The 24,974-nt window shown below is 43.0% G+C and overlaps 1 protein-coding gene across 1 annotated transcript in view; it reads left to right on the top strand.

Moving 5' to 3' along the window:
* trak1b (trafficking protein, kinesin binding 1b) overlaps nt 1–24,688 on the top strand; it is a 32,307-nt gene extending 7,619 nt beyond the window's left edge. The window contains exons 3-16 of the mRNA XM_045709615.2: nt 8,791–8,984; nt 9,317–9,420; nt 15,198–15,379; nt 16,804–16,934; nt 17,035–17,109; nt 17,207–17,344; nt 17,488–17,564; nt 17,712–17,960; nt 18,155–18,429; nt 19,624–19,742; nt 19,817–20,012; nt 20,348–20,453; nt 21,671–21,802; nt 22,010–24,688. Coding sequence (XP_045565571.1) covers nt 8,817–8,984; nt 9,317–9,420; nt 15,198–15,379; nt 16,804–16,934; nt 17,035–17,109; nt 17,207–17,344; nt 17,488–17,564; nt 17,712–17,960; nt 18,155–18,429; nt 19,624–19,742; nt 19,817–20,012; nt 20,348–20,453; nt 21,671–21,802; nt 22,010–22,709 — 2,652 coding nt within the window. The 5' untranslated portion in view covers nt 8,791–8,816 and the 3' untranslated portion in view covers nt 22,710–24,688. The remainder of the gene's footprint in view (nt 1–8,790; nt 8,985–9,316; nt 9,421–15,197; nt 15,380–16,803; nt 16,935–17,034; nt 17,110–17,206; nt 17,345–17,487; nt 17,565–17,711; nt 17,961–18,154; nt 18,430–19,623; nt 19,743–19,816; nt 20,013–20,347; nt 20,454–21,670; nt 21,803–22,009) is intronic.
* Nucleotides 24,689–24,974: the final 286 nt, after the last annotated feature.

The following is a 24,974-nucleotide window of genomic DNA, read 5'->3' as shown; positions in this document are numbered from 1 at the left end:
GTGTAGTCTCTCAGAGCTGGGTCGGGCTTGTCTCCGGTGTCTGTAGTCGTGGGGAATACAAAATATACAGTTACAGCATGTACTGGCCAACAAGTGGAGTCACACTTACACGCTGTGTGACTTTCCTTTAGTAGTTCTATAGAGAGCGTTGTATAAGTTGAGCTCTTGGTAGCCTGGCTCGGTTGTTGGTATCCAGGTATTAAAGGGTCCGCAAGATGGGCCGCAGATGGACAACTCTTGATACACACAGGAAGGTGTTGAGTGTAAAAACCCATCAGTGTTGAAGTTCTTGACACAAACCGGTGCGCCTGGCACCTACTACCATACCCCATTCAAAGGCACTTAAATCTTTTGTCTTACCCATTCACCCTCTGAATGGCACACATACACAAGCCATGTCTCAATTGTCTCACTGCTTAAACATTTTTCTTTAACCGGTCTCCTAATTTTGGCAGCCCCCCGCACCTCTCTGATTCAGAGGGGTTGGGTTAAATGCGGAAGACACATTTCAGTTGAATGCATTCAGTTGTACAACTGACTAGGTACCCCCCCTTTCCTTTCCTTTCTTTCCCGTTCATCTACGCTAGTTGAAGTGGATTTAACAAGTGACATCAATAAGGGATCATAGCTTCTTTCACCTGGATTCACCTGGCTAGTCTATGTCATGGAAAGAGCAGGTGTTCTTAATATGTTGTTTACTCAATGTATAGTGTATAACAGGGATGGGCAACTGGCCGGCCCTTTTGTAGACCGGCGGACCAATCATTAAAAAAATTAATAATAATAGTAATAGTGGTATAATATATATATATATATATAATAATAGTAATAATATATGGTATAATAATAATATATATATATGGTATAATAATATGGTATAATAATATATATATATGGTATAATAATATGGTATAATAATATATATATATATATATATATGGTTTAATAATATGGTATAATAATATATATGGTATAATAACATGGTATAATAATAATAATATATATATGGTATAATAATATGATATATATATATATATATAGTATATATATATATATATATATATATATATATGTATATATATATGGTATAATAATATGATATAATAATATGGTATAATAATATATATGGTATAATAATATGGTATAATAATATGGTTTAATAATATGGTATAATAATAATATACATGGTATAATAACATGGTATAATAATAATAATATATATATGGTATAATAATATGGTATAATAATATATATGGTATAATAACATGGTATAATAATAATAATATATATATGGTATAATAATATGGTATAATAATAATATATATATATATATATATATATGGTATATATAGTATGATATATATAGTATAATGGTATGATATAATATATATGGTATAATAATATATATGGTATAATAATATGGTATAATAATATGGTTTAATAATATGGTATAATAATATATATGGTATAATAACATGGTATAATAATAATAATATATATATGGTATAATAATATGGTATAATTATATATATATATATGGTATAATAATATGATATAATAATATGGTATAATAATATATATGGTATAATAATATGGTATAATAATATATATATGGTATAATAATATGGTATATATATATATATATATATATATATATGGTATAATGATATATATGGTATAATAATATGGTATAATAATATATATATATATGGTATAATAATATGGTATAATAATATATATATATGGGATATGGTAGTGGGTATGGTAGCCTCTGCAGCCCCTCATGATAAGTTCAGTTTTTTTGTTGCTCCACCCTCATCAAAGTTTCCCATCCCTGGTGTATAGTGTATTCCTGAATAGATATCAAATGGGTCTACACCAGGCCTGGGCCAAGGCCTGACCGGGGGCCGTATGCGGCCCGCAACTGATTTTGTACGGCCCGCGGAATCTTGCTCAGATCACATAAAGAATTTGCGATTGTAAAGTTTTGAAAAACGTATTTGTTATTCAAATTAAAAGCCCAATAAATACTCGCCTTTGTGTAATGATTTAATTTAACTCCCACCGCTTGTGGGACATTTATTTTGAAGGTGTGTATAAATAACAACTGCACGAGGACAGACAGTGACTGACAGGCTGTCAAACACGTCACAGTTACAAATAGTAGCTAGCTAGAAATTGCACAAAAAAATAAGAAAATCAAAGATTTCAAATAAAAGGAAAGTAGACAATGAATGTAGGGTAGTCCAGCAAGAGTGGACATCTAAATATGTATTTATTGAGATATCAGGGAAAGCTGTGTGCTTAGTTTGCAAAGAGAGCATCGCTGTCTTGAAAGACTACAACTTGCCCCGACACTTCCAGATGAAGCATGCAGAGAATTATAGGAATATGTCTTCAGAGCAGAGGGCAAGTGCATCAAAATAATTTCTTTCTCAGTTGCAAAAGCAGCAAGAACTTTTCACAAAACTGCATTCAACAAACAACCGAATTGCGAGAGCTAGCTATGTACTGTCCCACAAAATTGCTAAACATAGCAAGCCATTCGCTGAGGGCGAATTCAGTAAATAATTTTTTATTGACTCTGCAGCAATACTTTGCCCCGACAAGAAAGAGCTGTTTGAAAATGTTTCCCTATCAAGACAAACAGTGACGCGGTGTGTTGAGGACATCACAGAGAATATGGAACAACAGTTGAAAGACAAGGTAAAGGATGTTACCTTTTTCTCCTTGGTTCTGGATGAGAGCAGTGATGCACGTGACACGGCGCAGTTGTTGATATTCTTGCGAGGCATAACCCCATGAACCCCAGAACCCCATGAACCCCATACTTTGAAATTACAGAGGAGCTTGCTTCAGTGCAGTCAATGAAGAGCACAACCACAGGGAAAGATTTATTGGAGAAGGTTAATAAGTGTGTGTAAAAGCTGGGATTGTGTTTTGGAAAGGTATCCAGTGTGACCATTGATGGGTGCTCAAACTTGACAGGAAAAAAGTTGGCATTTTGAAAAGGATACAAGATCAAGTAGCTGAGCTGAACCCAGATCAGAAAATGATTTTCCTGCATTGCATTATTCATCAGGAGGTGCTCTGTAAATGTGTTCTGAAAATGAGCCATGTTGTGGATACAGTCACTAAAGTGGTAAACTTCCTAAGAGCAACATCTTTAAACCACAGGTAGTTTGTCTCACTGTTGGAAGAGACAGAGTCTGGTCATGCAGATCTCCCGTACCACACAAACGTGAGATGGCTGAGTTTGGGGAAGGTGCATAAAAGGGTGTGGGACCTGAAGTCGGAGATTGCTGAGTTTTTGCAAATGAAAGGAAAATATGTGGATTTCCCTCAACTGCAAGATAAAGAATGGTTGGCTGATTTTGCTTTCACCATAGACATCATGGACCTCATGAATGAACTGAATTCCAAACTACAAGGGAAGGGCCTTTTTGTACATCAGATGTACAGCCTTGTCAAATCCTTCAAGTGAAAATTACTCCTCCTGACCCGGCAAGTAGAAGCCAACAATCTGACCCACCTTCTGACACTATTAGTCTGTTCCCTATCAGATGACCAGTGGGAGAAGTATACATCGCTGCTGCGTACTTTGAACGTTGAGTTTTCTCGTCGTTTTGAGTATTTCAGAGTGTTGGAAAATGACATGCTGTTGGTTTCCTCTCCTTTCACCTTCAATGTGGATAACGCTCCCACTGACCTGCAACTTGAGCTTATCCATCTTCAGTCTGATGCAGTGATTGGAGAACTATTCAAAACAATGTCACTGACGAGGTTCTATGCATCTCTCGATGAACAAAACTTTCCAAAGATTTGGACTCATGCTCAGAAGATGTTTGTACTGTTTGGGTCAACCTATGTATGTGAACAGACATTTTCAGTGATGAAATATAACAAGTCAAGACACAGATCATCTCTTACTGACTCTCACCTCTCAGCAGTCCTACGCATAGCGACGTCAGAAACTACCTGACTTCACTGCTCTAGTCAATGCCCATCAGAGACTTCTCTCCTCACACTGATTGAGATGTTTAAATGTAATGTTGAGTTCTCTCTGTTTCTTGTGTTTTTGTGCATACCCGTTAACAAGAGTTCTCTCCGTGGTGCTGAATGCACAGTGTACTTTTCTCTCCGTGTAGTTCATTGCATGTTTAATAATGAAAATACCTACCAAAAGGAGAACATGGAAGTGGTTTATTTCTGTGCATGTTAAATAAGTAGCATATCTGGATGTGATTTACAGTAGATATATCTGTCAACACGGTCATACACATGATGTATAATCCTGTAATATGATTCTGGCCCACGATGGAAAAAATATATCCTAATGTGGCCCTCCATGGGAAATAATTGCCCAGGCATGGTCTACACCATCAGGGGGAAGTCCAATCAATCATTCCCAGCCTTGTTTTGGTCGTGTGGGATGAGATGTGTGTGTGTTCAGAGTGTGGATGGAAACTTAACCGTGATTATATAGGTGGATGGATGCTCTTTGTCCTTGGACAGAGAGGGAATACGTGTGTGTGTGTTTGTGTTTACTGTATTGAGATGGCCTTTGGGCATGACTGTGGGTGTGACTGGGAAGGGAGGAGGGTCTGTCCCTGATTTTGCAATCTCTGATTGGTTCCCTCTGTCTTCCTCCCCTCCAATCAGGATGCTATCTCAGCTACAGCTCTCACTCAGCAGTACACTAGAGTGTGTGTATGTGACTTCCTTACCTAAGTACTGTCACTGTGGAAAGGAGAAGAGGGAGGGAATGAGTGGAAAGAAGGATGAGGAGGATGGAGAGAATAACAGGGGATGGATGTGAGCTGGAGGACTGGTGCTATGAGGAGGGAACTGAGGGTAACACTGGTGTGTGTGTGTGTGTGTGTGTGTGTGTGTGTGTGTGTGTGTGTGTGTGTGTGTGTGTGTGTGTGTGTGTGTGTGTGTGTGTGTGTGTGTGTGTGTGTGTGTGTGTGTGTGTGTGTGTGTGTGTGTGTGTGTGTCTTTGTTTTTCAGAGAGAGAGAAAGAGGGTGAGAGTTGTGTTAAGTGTAAACCTGTTTTTCAGTTTGTTGTAGAGAGATTGTAAGACCCTATCATTAAGGGATTCAGTTCTGTATTGTGTACAGAGAATGGTGCTTCAGGCTCATATTTGAGATTTGTCTGTAATTTGTTTTAGTGTAGCTTGTTTTCCGCTTATAGTTGACTCTCATGTTGTGGCTCCAGAGAAGTAAAGGTTAGTAAGTGTATAATTAAGCATTGAGGCCCAAGGTATATGTCGTATATGGCCAGTATACCACGGCTAAGGCCTATTCTTACGCAGGACGCAACGCTAAGTGCCTGGATACAGCCCTTAGCCGTGATATATTGGCCGTATACCACAAACCCCTGAGGTGCCTTATTGCTATTATAAACTGGTTACCAACATAATGAGAACAGTAAAAATAAATGTTTTGTCATACCCGTGGAATACGGACTGATATACCACGGCTTTCAGCCAATCAGCATTCAGGGCTCGAACCACCCAGTTTAAAATAATGTTTAATAATGTGTTATAATAGGTTTAAAGAGGAACTGATGGAGCTGTGTGAAGTTGAGCTGGTTCAGTGTGACCTGTCTACCCTCAGGCTCACAAACACTCCCGTACATCATATGTCTCAGTTTCTCAGCGTCTCCATTCATGTTTGTTTTTGTTTTGGTACTTGGTTTAATGACAGAATGTCAGGTTTTAGGAAGTGTCTGTCTATTGGAGGTTGAGGAAGCTAAAGAAGCATTGTATTTTATGGATGCTCTAACTCTCTCTAACTGTAATTTAGTTAGAAGTTTATTGTAAAGCTGGTTGATTTAGAAGAGGCTATGGTTTAGTGAGTTTCTAGGTCAAAACTAATTAAATTGATTATTACAGTTCTGATCAATATCAGTTTCAGGCCTATTGAGCGCATCAGCCGTGTGCGACATGGAAAATAGTCCCCATATCTGAACCCTCAGTGTGTTCCAGGAAAAGCATTCCCCAGTAGTGATGCACGGGTTGACTCATAATCTGAGGCAGGTTTAGGGTAATGAAATATTGTGTGGATGAAGGGCGGGTGGCTTGCAGGCGGTCTGAATAAAGAGAAAACAATACCTTAAATCCATAAAAGAATCATTGTTGCGCAATAATATATCTATAGGCTACACATTGAGTTTTTGTTCTTATTATTTTAGGCTATCTGGCATTAGTGCGTAAGCCTAAACTTACACGCGCAAAATAGGAAAATATTTTTGGTAATGGGCAAAAAAAGTTAACGTCGAGCCATGAAGGCAAAAAGGACAATGTGTCTGAGGTGTTAAGTTTAATTCAATAAGAGAAAAGCTGCACAATGGAGAGTTGAAAATAAAGACAAGGGAGGGCTAGAAAAGTAATGTTTGAGGAAGATTTGGTGTTTATGTTATGTGTGATGAATGTGAGGCGCAATACAAATTTGACAGTCACAAGACGGGGACTTGTTCAGATGGGTTAAATGGAAACTGAAATCTGGACACTGACTGTAGGTCTATAACTTCTCACATAGCCTAAATATTAATTCCTGCAGAATTAAGCATTTCTTTCAGTAAAATTATACACCAAATATATGCAACATTTAGACTGGGAACATGAGTGGAGAAATATGATTTCATTCAGCATCTTAAGAGAATGTGAATGCAATTAGATACCATCTGTAGAGGTACTATATTTATCAGCATCATAAAAGATGATAGTATTTCAACCACATGAAATATACATCCAAACTGAAATCTTATCAGAAACATGTTGGGTCGTTTTCACAGCTTTCTATTTCCTTACAACTGGTCAAACTGATGTCATTTCGAAGTTTTGCACAGAAAATCTTTCAATTTTTTGTTTTGTTATTGAATTTTTCTCCCAGGTCCCTAATCGTCTTTGCTCTGCGAAAGAAGCAGAGATGACACAGAACATTTTACCCATGGCAACTAGATTAAAGCATTCATTCTATTGATTTCTGACATTATTCTGGTGAGCAAGGGTTTATTAGTGTTCTAGGGCAACATATAATGACAGAAGAGAAGCTGTATGTATCTAATTATAGACAAGTTGACTATCAAATAGTCTACCAAAATGGTGGAAATTATGAGCAGAAACATACATGTACAGCCTTCAGAAAGTATTCATATCCCTTGACCTTTTCCACATTTGGTTGTGTTACAGCCTGAATTCAAGATGGATTACATTGTTGTTTTTTTCTCACCAATCTACACACAATACCCCATAATGACAAAGTGAAAACATGTTTGTAGAAATGTTTTCATATTTATTAAAAATGAAGTATTCACACTATTGAGTCATTACATGTTAGAATCACCATTGGCAGTGATTACAGCTGTGAGTGTTTCTGGGTAAGTCTCTAAGAGCTTTCCACACCTGGATTGTGCAACATTTCCCCAGTATTATCTTCTAAATTCTTTAAGCTCTGTCAAATTGGTTGTTGATCATTGATCACCATTTTCAGGTCTTGCCATAGATTTTCAAGTAGATTTAAGTCAAAACTGTTACTCAACCACTCAGGAACATTTACTGTCTACTTGGTAAGCAACTCCTGTGTAGATTTGGCCTTGTCTTTTAGGTTATTGTCCTGCTGAAGGGTGAATTCATCTCCCAGTGTCTGGTGGAAAGCAGACTGAACCAGGTTTTCATGGAGGACGTTGCCTGTCCTTTTAAAAAATAGATTTTTATTTAATATTTAAAACATACAATCTACTTGCAATGAAGCCGCTCAACGTCTACATCACATTAGTCATTAGTCTAACAGACTCCCGAACCAGCGACCCACCAGCCACCGGCTCAACCTCCCAACCGCCAGGCCACCAGCCCCCCAAGATCCCCCCCACAGTTCCCCAATAGTATTCCCTTCTTTGCAAGGCATTGTAAAACCTCCCTGGTCTTTGTGGTTGAATCTGTGTTTGAAATTCACTGCTCGTCTGACGGACCTTAAAGATAATTGTATGTGTGGGGTACAGAGATGAGGTAGTCATTAAAAAAATCATGTTAAACACTGTTATTGCACACAGAGTAAGCCCATGCAACTTATTATGTAACTTTTAAAGCAAATCTTTATGCTTAAACTTAAATAGGCACGCCATAACAAAGGGGTTGAATACTTATTGACTAAAGACATTTCAGCTTTTCATTTTTTATAAATTTGTAAACGTTTCTAAAAACATTATGCCACTATTACATTATGTGGTATTGTGTGTAGATCCGTGACACAAAAACTCAATATAATCCATTTTAAATTCAGGCTGTAACACAACAAAAAGAGGAAAAAGTCAAGGGGTGTGAATATTTTCTGAAGGCACTATATCTAAATTAGGCAAACAAATATCCTGCACTCTTGTTAAAAAACAAATTCTTACGTGTCTGACTGTTCTGTATTAGCGGGTTAGTGTCAAGATCGGGCATCAGATTTTCACTTTATCACATATAGTCTCTGATAGTTGGGTGCTTGCGGATTGGTTATTAACAATTGCGGGTGGGTGCGGGTAAACAAACAGCTGACCCGCGCACCACTATTCCCCGGTTCTCACTAGATGGCCATGCTGTAAATGATGAAATGGACAATATCATTCGAATTGATTAGCAAGTAAGTTAGTGTAATTTAGTGTTTGGGTTAGGGGTATGGTTAAGGATATGTTGAGGTTATGGCTATTGGTTAAAATCAGATTTCAATGTGTTCTTACTCTTCTCTATAAACAGTGTGTGTCAAGTCAGGTGTGTGTATTCTAGCTCCTCTCTCCATCCACAGTGCTATGTGCAGACAGAGTGGGCCAGATGACGAAGACCTACAATGACATCGATGCTGTCACACGTCTGCTGGAGGAGAAAGAGAGGGACCTGGAGTTGGCTGCTCGGATCGGCCAATCCCTGCTCAAGAAGAACAGAACGCTCACAGAGCAGAATGACTACCTGGAGGTACAAGTGGGACACATCACAGAGGAGGTGAGAGAGACATTGGGTCACAGAAGAGCACACGTGCATTTACACACACATGCATTTACACACACATGCATTTATAATAACTGAGTTACAAGGGCACTAGTTCCTCATGCATACACCCAGCTCTGGTTTTTGCCAATGTTGCAAAGTTAGGTGTCATTGGTCATTTTTTCTTTCAATACATTTTGGGTATATGAAAGAGTAAACAGATTTTTTTTCAGTAGTATAAACGTGACTTTTTAAAGGTCCACTGTTGTAGGTATTTAGTTGTTGATATCAGTAAACAACACAGTGCTAGTGCTGCATCAGCAGCTCAGTGATCTCTGTGTTCTCAGGTGGCCCAGCTGCATCATGAGTTGAACCTGAAGGATGAGTTGCTGCAGTTCTACACCAATGCATCAGAGGAGAGTGAAGAGGACTCTACTACTGGCTCACCCACGTTAGTATTGTCTGTGTGCTTACTATTCCTGACTGTCTTTCTCTCTCTGTCTCACTCTCTCACCCCCTCCTCTCTCTCTCTGTCTCACTCTCTCACCCCCTTCTCTCTCTCCCCCTTCCCCCCCCCTCTCTCGCTCTCACCCCTCCTCTTTCTTTCTCTCTCTCCCTCTCTCTCGCTTTATCTCTTTCTCCCTTTCAATTCAATTCAATGGGCTTTATTGGCATGGGAAACATATGTTTACATTGCCAAAGCAAGTGAAATGGATAAACAAAAGTGAAATAAACACAAAAAAGTTAACAGTAAATATTACATTCACACAAGTTCCAAAAGAATAAAGACATTGCAAATGTCATATTATGTCTATATAGTGTTTTAGCGATATGCAATTAGTTAAAGTACAAAAGGGAAAATAAATAGATATAGGTTGTATTTACAATGGTGTTTGTTCTTCACTGGTTGCCCTTTTCTTGTGGCAACAGGTCACAAATATTGCTGCTGTGATTGCACGCTGTAGTATTTCACCCAATAGATAAGGGAGTTTATCAAAATTGGATTTATTTTCAAATTCTTTGTGGGTCTGTTTAATCTGAGGGATATATGTGTCTCTGATATGGTCATACATTTGGCAGGAGGTTAGGAAGTGCAGCTCAGTTTCTACCTCATTTTGTCTTCCCTTGAGAGCCAGGTCTGCCAATGCCGACCTTTCTCAATAGCAAGGCTATGCTCACTGAGTCTGTACATAGTGATGGATTCTGGGTACTAACTCCTAAACTTGGGAGAGGGTTCATTATCAGGTATCCTATTAAAATATTTGGTGCTGAGGTTTAGAGGGTCTACACCAGAAGTTAATTGTTATCTGTAGGAGGAAGAACTCAACGGACACTGAAAGCTTAAATATATTGACCCTCTGGGAAGAATAAACTTGGTTTAAGCTTTCAGAGTATCCGTCGAGTTCTTACTCTAATAATATAATCTAACAATAGTCAAAGCTTTCCTTAATTTTGGGTCAGTCACAATGGTCAAGTATTCTGCCACTGTGTACTCTCTGTTTAGGGCCAAATAGCATTCTAGTTTGCTCTGTTTTCAATTTGCTCTGTCCAATGTGTCGAGTAATAATCTTTTTGTTTTCTCATGATTTGGTTGGGTCTAATTGTGTTCCTTAGGGCCTCTTCTCCAGGTTCATCTCTCTGTAGGTGATGGCTTTGTTATGGAAGGTTTGGGAATTGTAATGATGGGCAGGGAGTCAGAAGTAGGTGCAGGTGAAACGTTTTAATAAAACAACAAAACCAAGAACACGACACTAACATAAGGCAGTACACTGATACACAAGAACAATACCAACTGGTGAGTGAACATGGGAGAGTGACATATAAAGGGGAGGAAATTTGAAGGTAATGGAGTCCATCGTACGCCGGCAGGAGGAGCAGAAGCAGACGTGACAGGAATCGATTCCTTTTAGATGGTTGTATAATTTAATGGCTCTTTTCTGGATTTTGATAATTAGTGGGTATCGGCCTAATTCTGCTCTGAATGCATTCTTTGGTGTTTTGCGTTGTACACAGAGGATATTTTTGCAGGATTCTGCATGCAGAGTCTCAATTTGGTGTTTTTCCCATTTTGTGAATTCTTGGTTGGTGAGTGGACCCCAGACCTCACAACCATAAAGGGCAAAGGGTTCTATAAGTGATTAAAATATTTTTAGCCAGATCCTAATTGGTATGTCAAATTTTATGTTCCTTTTGATGGCATAGAAGGCCCTTCTTGCCTTGTCTCTTACCTGTGGTGCTGATGTTTAGGCCAAGGTATGTATAGTTTTTTGTGTGCTTTTGAGCAACGGTGTCTAGATGGAATTTATATTTGTGGTCCTGGCAACTGGACCTGTTTTGGAACACCATTTTGTCTTACTGAGATTTACTGTCAGCGACCAGGTCTGACAGAATCTGTGCAGAAGATCTAGGTGCTGCTCTATGCTCTCCTTGGATGGGGACAGAAGCACCAGATCATCAGCAAACAGTAAACATTTTACTTCAGATTCTAGTAGGATGAGGTCGGGTGCTGCAGACTGTTCTAGTGTCCTCGCCAATTCGTTGATATGTATGTTAAAGAGGGAGGGGCTTAAGCTGCATCCCTGTCTCACCCCACGGCCCTGTGGAAAGAAATGTGTGTGTTTTTTGCCAATTTTATCCACACACTTGTTGTTTGTCTACATGGATTTTATATGTTTTTCCTCCAACACCGCTTTCCATCAATTGTATAGCAGGCCCTCATGCCAAATTGAGTCAAAAGCTTTTTTGAAGTCAACAAAGCATGAGAAGACTTTGCCTTTGTTTTGGTTTGTTTGTCAATTAGGGTATGCAGGGTGAATACGTGGTCTGTCGTACAGTAATTTGGTAATAAGCCAATTTGACATTTGCTCAGTACATTGTTTTCACTTAGGAAATGTACAAGTATGCTGTTATTGATAATACAGAGGATTTTCCCAAGGTTGCTGTTGACGCATATCCCACGGTAGTTATTGGGGTCAAATTTGTCTCCACTTTTGTGGATTAGGGTTATCAGTCCTTGGTTCCAAATGCTGATGATGATGTTAAAGAGTTTAAGTATAGCCAATTGGAATTTGTGGTCTGTATATTTTATCATTTCATGTAGGATACCATCAACACCACATGCCTTTTTGGGTTGGAGGGTTTGTATTTTGTACTGTAGCTCATTCAATGTAATTTGAGAATATAGTGAGTTCTGGTAGTCATTAATAGCTGATTCTAAGATTTGTAATTGATCATATATAGATGTTTTTGCTGTTTGTACTTTGTTATAGAGCCAAAAATATTGTAGAAGTAGTTTATCCATACATCTCTGTTTTGGACAGATAACTCTTCATGTTGTTGTTTGTTTAGTGTTTTCAATTTTTTTCAGAAGTGGTGTAATGCTCGGGCGTCGTGGGTGAGGAATCAAACGCAGGAAGCAGCGAGTACAGGGTAGTGGCTTTTAATGGGCCAGGAGGCGAACAAACACAAGCCACCCCAAACAGCGATAAGCGCGCACACAAAACAAAGTGCCCCAAACACAGGGGAAAACACAGTCGGCGCAAAACCAACGTACAAGCGCAAACACAAGCAACAACAGAATAAACAATCCCGCACAAAGAGAAGGCGGGCCAGCTAATAATTATAGCCCCGCTAATCACCCCCACTACGAACAGGTGCAAACAATCACAAAAGGGGGGAAAACAAAAAGGGAATCAGTGGCAGCTAGTAGGCCGGTGACGACGACCGCCGAGCGCCACCCGAGCAGGAGGGGGCGCCACCTTCGGTGGGAATCGTGACAAGTGGTTAGATTCTATGGATTCTTCAATGACATTGAGCTCATTTCTGACGTGCTGTTCCTTCTTTTTCCGTAGGGTATTTCTGTATTGTTTGTGTGATTCCCCATAGTGAAGGCGTAGGCTCAGGTTTTCTGGGTCTCTATGTTTTTGGTTGGATGGGTGGGTTTCTCATTTTATTTCTTAGGTTTTTGCATTCTTCATCAAACCATTTGTCATTGTTGTTCATTTTCTTAGGTAGTCTGCTTAAAATGTTTAGATTTTATAGGGAAGCTGAGAGGTCAAATGTACTGTTTAGGCTTTCTACTGCCAAGTTTACACCTTCACTATTACAGTGAAGTGTTTTGTCCAGAAAGTTGTCTAAAAGGGATTGAATTTGTTGTTGCCTAATTGTTTTTTGATAGGTTTCTATACTGCTTTCCTTCCATCTATAGCATTTCTTAATATTGTGCAGTTCCGTTGGCTTTGATGCCTCATGATTGAGTATTGGTCTGTTCAGGTAGACTGTGATTTTGCTGTGATCTGATGGGGTGTCAGTGGGTTGACTGTGAACGCTCTGAGAGACTCTGGGTTGAGGTCAGTGATACAGTAGTCTTACAGTACTCCTGCCAAAAGATGAGCTATAGGTGTACCAACCATAGGAGTCTCCTCAAAGCCTACCATTGATTATGTACAGACCCAGTGTGCGACAGAGCTGCAGGAGTTGTGAACCGTTTTTGTTGTTTGTTTTGTCATAGTTTGGGGGGGAATATTGTCACCTCCGGGTAGGTGTTTGTCCCCCTATGTGCTGAGAGTGTCAGGTTTTTGTCCAGTTCTGGCATTTAGGTCGCCACAGACTAGTACATGTCCCTGGGCCTGGAAATGGTTCATCTCCCCATCTAGGATGGAGAAGCTGTCATCGTTAAAGTATGGGGAGAGATACTGTAGGTAGCACACATGAGGACATTTTTCTCTGTTGAGATCATTTCCTTATTAATTTCGAGCCAGATGTAAACTGTTCCTGTTTTGACTAATTTAATAGAGTGAGTTAGGTCTGCTCTATACCAAATTAAGCTAATTTGGTTAGTTTGGGGTGGTCTTAGCTGGTGAAGCTGTGGTCTGGGTGTAGGTTCTCTTGGCGTGGGTTCTCTCGATGCAGGTCCTTTGGGAGAGGGTCTTGCAGGTCTGGGAGGGTGTCTCGCTGGTCTGAGCAGGGTGTCCGTTGCTCTGTTGCAGGGTGTCCATTGCTCTGTTGCTCCTGTGTGAGGTGCTGGGGCTACGGTTGAGGGTGACGTCCTCCAGGGTCCTGGCAAACGTTGGGATTGCTGCCTTGTAGAGGTGGACCTGGTCATAAAGGCTGTTCAAGTCAAGGGTGGAGTGGTGGGCCAGGTAAACGTTAGGTTTTGAGGCACAGTTCCTGGAAATGCTTGCATTCACCCACTGTATGGTGACAAGGTGAATGTCTTTTCCTGTAGCAGGGTGGAGATGACCACTTGTGCGTTGGGCAAAGTGGAAGAAGTTTTTTCAATCACTCCCTTGAGTGCTGTGGCCATCCTTTCCTGCTGGGCCTTCAGGTCATTTGTGCCAGTGTGAATTATGACGTGGCTGGGGGACCCTAGTCTGTCCTCTGACAACACTCCAGGGCATGCCTAGTGTTTGGACACCAGCGTTTAGCCACTTGGTGTTTTGAAAACATTTATACTCTTTAATGTATTTGCCATTTGAGTCAATGAGGAGCACAATTTCTTGCTTTTGGGTGTCCTCAGTGGATGCGTGGGGGTTGTCAGGAGAGCTATCGGGAGAGCTGACGGGGTCTGTTAAGAGAGGGACTTCAAAGGCCTCTGCATTTGGGTGGGGGAGGCTGTGAAACTCTGCTGCCATTGTTAGGCCCAAGAGTTTTCACACCTCTCATTTCACACTTCAGTGCTAATTGAAGTTGCAGCCAGGTCAGTTCTGTCCTAGCAGCTTGGTAGCTTAGTAGCCTTATTTATTAAGCTTTATATAACACAATTACCTAGAGATTATTGTCTTTTACTTTTTGACTTTAGAAGTAGGTTCAGACTGAACATTACTCACTCAGTTTTGTGTTGGATGGTGTTTCCAGGTTTCTGCTGTGTTTCTTCTGCAGGTTTTGGTTTGTTAGACGTTTTTGTTGTTGATAGTCCTTGGTAGTAAGAATCCATTCAGGTAATTTTGTCCAACATCAAGGAATTTTTATTTTAAGGTTTTGATGTAGAGGGTAGTATCCTGTATAAGTCCTTGCAAAAAAATTGAAGTTTATCCACATTTATCCAACTATAATTCTATTTTTTTCAGAAGAACTCAGGAGCCCTTGAGCTCATGATCCATACCACCTGAGCTTCTCTTTCTCCCTCTTTCTCTCGCTCTCTCTCTTTGTCACTCTCTCGCTTTCTCTCTCTGTCTCTCTCTCTCTCTCTCTCTCTCTCTCCCTCTCTCCCGCTCTCTCTACATCTAGGAGTAAGCGGAGTAAGCTGCTGGGTGTATCAGGGTTTGGAGCTGACTCTATGCAGAGGAAACTCAGAGATCTGGAGGAAGAGAACCTATCTCTTCGCTCAGAGGCCTGTAATCTGAAGACTGAGACTGAGACCTACGAGGAGAAGGAACAACAGCTGGTCAATGACTGTGTTAAAGAACTCAGTGAGTGGAGGAGTATTATTCTCTTATACTCTTTCTTTCCTCATGATCCATACCTCCTGAGCTTCTCTCTCTCTCTCTCTCTCTCTCTCTCTCCTCTCTCTTTCCTCTCTCTTTCCTCTCTCTCTCTCTCTCTCTCTCTCTCTCTCTCTCTCTCTCTTCCTCTCTCTCTCTTCCTCTCTCTCTCTCTTCCTCTCGCTCTCTTCCTCTCTCTCTTTCTCCCTCTCTCTCTCTTCCTCTCACTCTCTCTATGCTCTCCTTCCTTTTCTATCAATTAAAATATACTTCACTGGCATTGAATGCCTCTATTGGCATGGATTTAAAATAATGTTGCCAGAGCAGCTAATGAATCCCCCCTCTCCCCTCTCCTGTCTCCAGGACAGTCCAGTTTGCAGATGAACCCCTAATGAATCCTCCCTCTCCCCTCTCCTGTCTCCAGGACAGTCCAGTTTGCAGATGAACCCCTAATGAATCCTCCCTCTCCCCTCTCCTGTCTCCAGGACAGTCCAGTCTGCAGATGAACCCCTAATGAATCTCCCCTCTCCCGTCTCCAGGACAGTCCAGTTTGCAGATGAACCCCTAATGAATCTCCCCTCTCCTGTCTCCAGGACAGTCCAGTCTGCAGATGAACCCCTAATGAATCTCCCCTCTCCTGTCTCCAGGACAGTCCAGTCTGCAGATGAACCCCTAATGAATCCCCCCTCTCCCCTCTCCTGTCTCCAGGACAGTCCAGTCTGCAGATGAACCCCTAATGAATCTCCCCTCTCCCGTCTCCAGGACAGTCCAGTCTGCAGATGAACCCCTAATGAATCTCCCCTCTCCTGTCTCCAGGACAGTCCAGTCTGCAGATGAACCCCTAATGAATCCCCCCTCTCCCCTCTCCTGTCTCCAGGACAGTCCAGTCTGCAGATGAACCCCTAATGAATCCCCCCTCTCCCCTCTCCTGTCTCCAGGACAGTCCAGTCTGCAGATGAACCCCTAATGAATCTCCCCTCTCCCGTCTCCAGGACAGTCCAGTCTGCAGATGAACCCCTAATGAATCCCCCCTCTCCCGTCTCCAGGACAGTCCAGTCTGCAGATGAACCCCTAATGAATCCCCCCTCTCCCCTCTCCTGTCTCCAGGACAGTCCAGTCTGCAGATGAACCCCTAATGAATCCCCCCTCTCCCCTCTCCTATCTCCAGGACAGTCCAGTCTGCAGATGAACCCCTAATGAATCCCCCCTCTCCCCTCTCCTGTCTCCAGGACAGTCCAGTCTGCAGATGAACCCCTAATGAATCCCCCCTCTCCCCTCTCCTGTCTCCAGGACAGTCCAGTCTGCAGATGAACCCCTAATGAATCCCCCCTCTCCCCTCTCCTGTCTCCAGGACAGTCCAGTCTGCAGATGAACCCCTAATGAATCTCCCCTCTCCCCTCTCCTGTCTCCAGGACAGTCCAGTCTGCAGATAAACACCATAGCGGAGGAGTTGGCTCGGAAGACCGAGGACGCCATGCGACAGCAGGAGGAGATCACACACCTGCTCTCTCAGATAGTTGACCTACAGAAGAAAGCCAAGTCGGTGAGAGACACATACGCATGCTTTACCCTCAGTACTACACTGCACGCAATGTGGTATATGCTCAGTACAATACTCTCTTTGTGTGTGTGTGTTTCTTCAGTACGCAGTGGAGAATGAGGAGCTCTCTCAGCACCTAGGGGCAGCTAAAGATGCCCAGAGACAACTCACAGTCGAGGTTAGACACCCTACCCCTTTGCCAACCTACACCTCATGAATACTTTACCAATGAGAAAAAGTAATCAAGCCTGCTCTCTTTTGTTCCTTCTCTCTAGCTAACAGAATTGGATGATAAGTATTCAGAGTGTATAGAGATGCTCCATGAGGCTCAGGAAGAGCTGAAGTACTTGAGGAACAGAAACCATCCTGCTGGAACACCACGTAGATTCCACCCTCTGGGTCTCTACCCTATGGTATGTGTGTGGTAGGGGTTATCACAACATACACTCTCAAAAGAGTGATCTCCTTTTGAGAGTGTAGGTGCGTATCACAGAGCTGATGGTGTGTGTGTCTATGCTGTGTGTGTGTGTGTGTGTATGCTGTGTGTGTACGGCAGGACTCCCTGGCAGCAGAGATAGAGGGGACGATGAGGAAGGAGATGAGTCTGGACGACCCCGAGTGCGAGGAACAGAAGTACACACGCTTCTATTAGTTTATAACACTCTTCTAATCTTTCTCAATACTGTCTAGTAACATAAACTCACCTATACTCATAATATATACTCATAGGTACCATACATGCCTACACTCATGCCTATTTCATTTCATGTGTGTGAACAGGGTGCACCACAAGCGTGTGTTTGAGACAGTGAAGAACATCAACCAGATGGTCCGACAGCGTTCTCCAATCCCGTCCAACGCCAACATCCCGGGATCCAATCAGGCGTCGTCTCTTAGCTCCGCTCACTCAAGTGGCAGGACCACGCCCATGGCTGGTAGCATTAGCTGGGATGCCAGAGGTGACGGCGTCGCCCTTGACAACCGACAACAGAGCATGCTCATGGAGTCAGCAGCAGACAATCAGGACAGGTAAGTCGTGCATACCTGAAGCTGTGATTGTTCCAGCCTGTCTTTGACACAGTATAGTTGTACAGTTTACCAGATCTCCCCATATTAAAATGAAATTAGAGCAATCTTTTCATATTCACCAGGTACATTTTTTTAAATTGTCTATTTCTGTGCATCAGTCTAGTAATATTTATGTATTTCTGTTTGGGCTTTAGTGTGGACGCCCGTGCTAAGAAAGCAGCTGGTGTTGAGGACCTGAGGCTGGCGTTACGCCGCCTGTCCCTGCGTCGCCAGAACAATCTGAGCGAGAGACGCTTCTTCGAGGAGGAGAGAGGAAGGAGGAGAGGTGGAGGAGGAGTTGCGCAGGATGGGGGGGGGCAGGGGGGTGGGATGACCCCCTCAGATAGCATCATGTCTCTGGGGTCATTACACCTGTGGGCCTCCCGACCATACCTCCCCGACAAACTACAGATCGTTAAACCCCTGGAAGGTGAGGGAGAGAAGGAGAGGGGGATGAGGGGAGAGGAGAAGAGAAAGGTGGGGTGGAGGAGAGAGAGGGAGAGGGAAGAGAGGGAGGGGCTGGCCAAGCCGTGGGAGAGAGGTAGGGAATGGCAGCGAGATGTGGAAGGAGGGAGCGAGGTAGAGAGAGAAGGAGAGGGAGAGGGAAGGGATGGGGAAAAGAGTGGAGGAGAGAGGGAGAGAGGGAGAAGAAGTTGGAGCAGGAAGAGGGGGTTGGATAGAGAGAGGGAGCGAGGGAGGAGATGGGCTAGAGAGGTAGAACAGGGGAGAGAGACAGAAGAAGGAATAGAAAGAGGAGAGCGTCCTGTATCTTTAATGTTGTTTAACTCCTTCTGGTCTCTGATGCATCACCATCGTAAGTCAGGCCTCTCCACCTCACAACACTCCTACTATAGAGACCCTCAGCCTAGAGGCTGGCTGGGGATAACCTAAAAATATACGTTTAATCATGAGCAGTGTGGTGTTTGGTCGTGCTGCTTCTACCCTCTGCTGGTGAGGGGAGAAACATACAACATGATAACATTTTGATGTAACGTTAATGTTTTAGTCAACTTTACCACCCCCTAAATATGTTAGATATCTGAGTCTAACTCTTTATTTTCTCTTTAGTTTACCATTCCATCTGTTTTGGTGTGCTTTTTTTTCCTCTGCTACTTTCTATCTTGTTATAATACTTTCATTTCTGTCATCTCATTTACTCATTTTAATGAAATCCTTTGTTCATTTTTCATCTTCTGTTTAACTCAACTTTTACTCTGCATCTTCAATAAAAACCTGACCTCATTCTCTTCTTTTGCTCTCTTTATTCTTTCACTTCTGTTGCCTGTTTTTAGCTGTGTGTTTTTTCATTTTCTCTGCAGCGTCCCTAGCTTTGTGTTGGGCTTTACTGTTATGGCTTTAACCATAGTCTATAGTTGAGATGTTTTCATGCAGTACTATAAAACACACCCACTTTCCTCACGTCTCTCAAATGTTTAACCATGTAGAGCAAATTGTGAAAATGTATGTGTGTGTGTGTGTGTGTGTGTGTGTGTGTGTGTGTGTGTGTGTGTGTGTGTGTGTGTGTGTGTGTGTGTGTGTGTGTGTGTGTGTGTGTGTGTGTGTGTGTGTGTGTAATATTTTTCTCTCACCCTTTGCATTTCCCTCTTGGTCCTGACTTCTCCAGGCTCTGCGACCCTTCACCACTGGCAGCAGTTGGCTCAGCCCCACTTAGGAGTGATCCTGGATGCTAGACCTGGGGTTGTACCTAAAGGCTTTAGGCCTCTGGAACTAGAGCTGGAACAGGTACGTGTGTGTGTGTGTGTGTCTCCCATGGGTGTGTGTGTATATGGAATAACCTGTGCGTTTGGGTGTTGCAGGTGTATCCATGGGGTGGTTTCGAGGAGGATGAACCAGGAGAGCAGTACTTCCAGAGTCTCCCCACCTCCTCAGCCTCCGCCTCCCCCGCCCTCCCCCCTCAGCCTCACCCTCCTCACCCCTCTACGCCCCCCAGCCACCTCGCCTCACCCTCAACCCCCTCTCCCTCCCCTCACCTAAGCAACACTGATCCTGCAGGTATGTTTCTATATGTACATACAGATACTATGATAGATGCTACAAGAACATGTTAGATACTAAGAATACTTAACCATTTATATTCAAAGTGATATAGAGAGAGAGCGATTCAAAAGACAGAGAGAGCGATAGAAATAGAGAAACAGAAAGAGAAAGTGGTTTAGTGGTTAACTGAGTGGTTGACTGGTTCAGTCATATACACACTGGTTCAGTGGTTCACTGAATGGTTGAGTGGTTCACTGAGTGGTTCAGTGGTTCACTGCCACTTTTCCAGCCAGGAAATGTAGAGGAGAACAGATAGACTATTCTGTGTGTTTGTGTCTTTGTATTTTCAGCGGTGTACTACCCAGGTAAATGCATGGCCCATACCAGCTCTACCTACACCTTCACTACCTGTCGTATCCTACACCCAACTGACGAGCTGACCCGCGTCACACCCAGGTACAGAGACACACCATACACCTACCTCTCCTCCTTCTCTACCACCATACACCTACCTCTCCTCCTTCTCTACCACCATACGCCTACCTCTCCTCCTTCTCTACAACCATACACCTACCTCTCCTCCTTCTCTACCACCATACACCTACCTCTCCTCCTTCTCTACCACCATACACCTACCTCTCCTCCTCTACCATCATACACCTACCTCTCCCCCTTCTCTACCACCATACACCTACCTCTCCTCCTTCTCTACCACCATACACCTACCTCTCCTCCTTCTCTACCACCATACACCTACCTCTCCTCCTTCTCTACCACCATACACCCCTCTCTCCTCCTTCTCTACCACCATACACCTACCTCTCCTCCTTCTCTACCACCATACACCTACCTCTCCTCCTTCTCTACCACCATACACCTACCTCTCCTCCTTCTCTACCACCATACACCTACCTCTCCTCCTTCTCTACCACCATACACCTACCTCTCCTCCTTCTCTACCACCATACACCTACCTCTCCTCCTTCTCTACCACCATACACCTACCTCTCCTCCTTCTCTACCACCATACACCTACCTCTCCTCCTTCTCTACCACCATACACCTACATCTCCTCCTTCTCTACCACCATACACCTACCTCTCCTCCTTCTCTACCACCATACTCCTCCCTCTCCTCCTTCTCTACCACCATACACCTACCTCTCCTCCTTCTGTACCACCATACAACTACCTCTCCTCCTTCTCCACCACCATACGCCTACCTCTCCTCCTTCTCCACCACCATACACCTACCTCTCCTCCTTCTCTACAACCATACACCTACCTCTCCTCCTTCTCTACCACCATACACCTACCTCTCCTCCTTCTCTACCACCATACACCTACCTCTCCTCCTTCTGTACCACCATACAACTACCTCTCCTCCTTCTCCACCACCATACACCTACCTCTCCTCCTTCTCTACAACCATACACCTACCTCTCCTCCTTCTCTACCACCATACACCTACCTCTCCTCCTTCTCTACCACCATACACCTACCTCTCCTCATTCTCTACCACCATACTCCTCTTCTCTCTAAAGTGTACACTTGTTCACTGTCCACACGTTATCTAATAGATCAAAATTGTTGCAGTGTGCAGTCTCAATGTTCTCTGTTCTTTCTCTGCCCGTCTTTTTCAAATTGTGTTGTTCTCCCTTCCCTCCTCTCCAGTGTTAACCCCGGCATGTCCTCGTCATCCTGTGTGATGACATCATCTATCCTGGCCACTCCCGCTGCCACGCCCTGTCACACACCCCGCAGGATGAGTCTACTACGACCCTCTGAGTCCTCTACCAACCTCAGGTACACACACACACACACACACACACACACACACACACACACACACACACACACACACACACACACACACACACACACACACACACACACCCAATATATAAAACTTGATAGATTGACTCTAGCTACTACGTCTCATTCCCAGGACTTTGTGTGTGTGTGTGTGTGTGTGCACCTGCCCGTGTGTGTATATGATTTCCCCTTCATCAGGGAAGCCACACGTACCACCAGTACCTCTCTGGGATTAGTGCGCCTTCTGCAGGAGAGAGGCATCTCTGCAGCCATGTACCACCACCAGACCCAGGGCTGGGACAGGGCTGGCGGGCCCGGGGTGGGGAGCGGAGGGGTGCTATTCAGTACATCTATCACCCCTAACCTCCACCCAGCCCCCCACCCCAACTCCCTCCGCCCCTCCACTCCCCCCAACTCCCCCACAGGACACGATCCCCCATCCTCGGGGACCAACACCCCCGCGGGCTTCGACTTCAAGTCTCCTTCCTATGACAACTTCCTGGCCTCCAAGCCGGCACGGTCCATTCTGAAGGAAGTAGCGGGGGGGATGGGGAGCAGCCGGAGCAGGAGGCAGCAGAGGGGGAGAGACTGTGAGAGCCAGACAGATGTTAGCGTCACAGTTCATAACCTCAACCTGGTGGACAAGGTGAGGCGCCTGGGTGTGGCTGGGTGTCCTCCAGGATCAGGGGGTGTAACCGGGGGACCAAGCCCCCTCCTGGGGCCTCTGGGTGGGCTACGGAGGCCCGGGTCGCCCTTTGGACCAGAGGGGATGAGGAGGAACAGGAGTTATCCAGCTATGGTAGGGGCCAGTATGGCGATGAAGGGCCCGGGGCCCCAGGAGGACTCAGAACTACTCCTGCCTCCTAACAAAATGCCTAAAGAGAAGAGCCTCAAGTAGAGTCTGGGACCTCTGGCCTCTAACCCCTGACCCCTAATATTAACGCTAACCAACTAGTTTCCCCAGGAGACTGAACTTCTTACTTGTTACTTACCTGTTAGACCTCTGGTACTATAGCTAGTTTTTCAAAATCCTACAAACTATTGGTACTCCTGGTCTAGCTATTGACAAATGACAACCAGTCACCTGACAACCAGTCATCAGCTACTGACAATGAATTGGTCTTCTAGTTCTATCCGATGCTTATCCTTCCAGCTCCAAAACCAAATGGCTACCCTGCTGTCTGCTACTGTTTAACCAGCTACCAAACTAGTACTAACAATAAACAATGATCTTCCATAATAGCTCAAAATGTTCCTCTCTAGCCCTTGAACACAACTACTTCTCCCTGCTGTAGTCAATGAAATGACATTGAACCAATGTGGAATAGACATTGAATTGATGTCTGCGCCCAGTGGGGGGGTAAGCTCCTCACATGTAGACTAAGCGTACTGTATGTAGTTCAAACCAAATTGTATTTGTCACATGCTTTGTAAACAACAGGTGTAGACTAACAGTGAAATGCTTACTAAAGGGCCCTTCCCAACAATGCAGAGAGAAAAAAAAGTAATAATTACACAAGGAATAAATCCACAATGAATAACGATAATTTGGCTCTATACACGGGCTACCAGTACCGAGTCGATGTGCAGGGGTACGAGGTAACTGAGGTAGATATGTACATATAACTAGGAATAAAGTAACAGATAGTAAACAGTAGCAGCAGAGTATGTGATGAGTTAAAGTTAGTGCAAAAAGAATCAATGCAGATAGTCTGGGCAGCTATTGGTTAACTATTTAACTAATTATTTACCAGTCTTATGGCTTTGGGGTGGAATCTGTTCAGGATCCTGTTGGTTTCAGACTTTGTTTCAGACCCCTTACCATTTGGTAGCAGAGAGAACAGTCTATGACTTGGGTAGCTGGAGTCTTTGACAATTTGCTGAGTAAGTTAGATCAAACTTACACGTCATGTGATTGTCATGTCAGCTGGATTTGGAGCTTCTTCATCACCATGCATTTAGATGACTAGTATCATGTAGCACCATTAACTATAGTCTAAACCTTTCTTCCTAAGTAATAATGGATTGTCAGATAATGTTGAATATGTACCATTGCTAATGGTAAAGATTTTCCACCAAATTCATGAAATAGATGATCAACTTTTTTGCTCAACTCTTTCTCCTTCTTCCTTTTTCTCTTCCACTCTCTCTTTCTCTCCCCCCCAACCCTGTTCTCAATGAGAAGAATAAGTCATAGTTCACTTTTAAGAGTCTTGTTAATGTTTTGTCTGTGTGTTAAAGTTTCATTAGTGTTATTTTTCTAAATGACTATAGACAAAGGGAAAAGGATAGTGGTTTCAGAGTGGTCAGTGAGTGAGGGAATTCTGAAAGGATCAATATACCCACTGCTGGAATGGAGACAGGGAAGGAGGAACAGAGGGAAGGGATAGCGGTTAAACCGTCTTTGTGGTCAGAAGCTTTTCCTGCTTCTTACTTCAGACAATTTCAATTGCTTAAATGAATAAAAAAGCATTAGGCCTCAATATGGTTTCTACATCACTATGCTCATACTGGATGTTTATGTTCTTATTCTAACAAAAGAGTTGTCCACTGAGTCACACTCGTTAGCTCGTTAGCTCTTACATTGATATGTGTAATTATGTAATTTATTGACTAAACAGTCTTTTGATTGAATATGCAAAACTATTATTATTCACAAGCTTTTTACATGTTAAGATTTAACACATAAAACACATTTGCGGTATATACGGTATATAACACTATATTCATTCATTGTCATTAGTACTGGAACACTCATTTACAACAATCCCGGTGAAATAGAGTGGTGGTGTTCTATACTAAACAAAAATATAAACGCAACATGTAAAGTGTTGGTTTCATGAGCTGAAATAAAATATACCAGAAATTGTCCACACATTTTTTTTGTATTTCTCTCAAATTTTGTGCACAAATTTGTTTTCCTCCCTGTTATTGAGCATTTCTCCTTTGCCAAGATAATCCACCCACCTAACAAGTGTGGCATATCAAGAAGCTGATTAAACAGCATGATCATTACACAGGTGCACCTTGTGCTGGGGACAATATTAGACCACTCTAAAATGTGCAGTTTTGTCACACAACACAATGCCAGACATGTCTCAAGTTTTGAGGGAGCATGCAATTTGCATGCTGACTGCAGGGATCATTTAATGTTAATTTCTCT

Source organism: Salmo salar, chromosome 27, assembly GCF_965601325.2.
Source record: "Salmo salar chromosome 27, fSalSal1, whole genome shotgun sequence".
Taxonomy (NCBI): Eukaryota; Metazoa; Chordata; class Actinopteri; order Salmoniformes; family Salmonidae; genus Salmo; species Salmo salar.
This window is presented reverse-complemented; position numbering and strand designations above follow the sequence as displayed.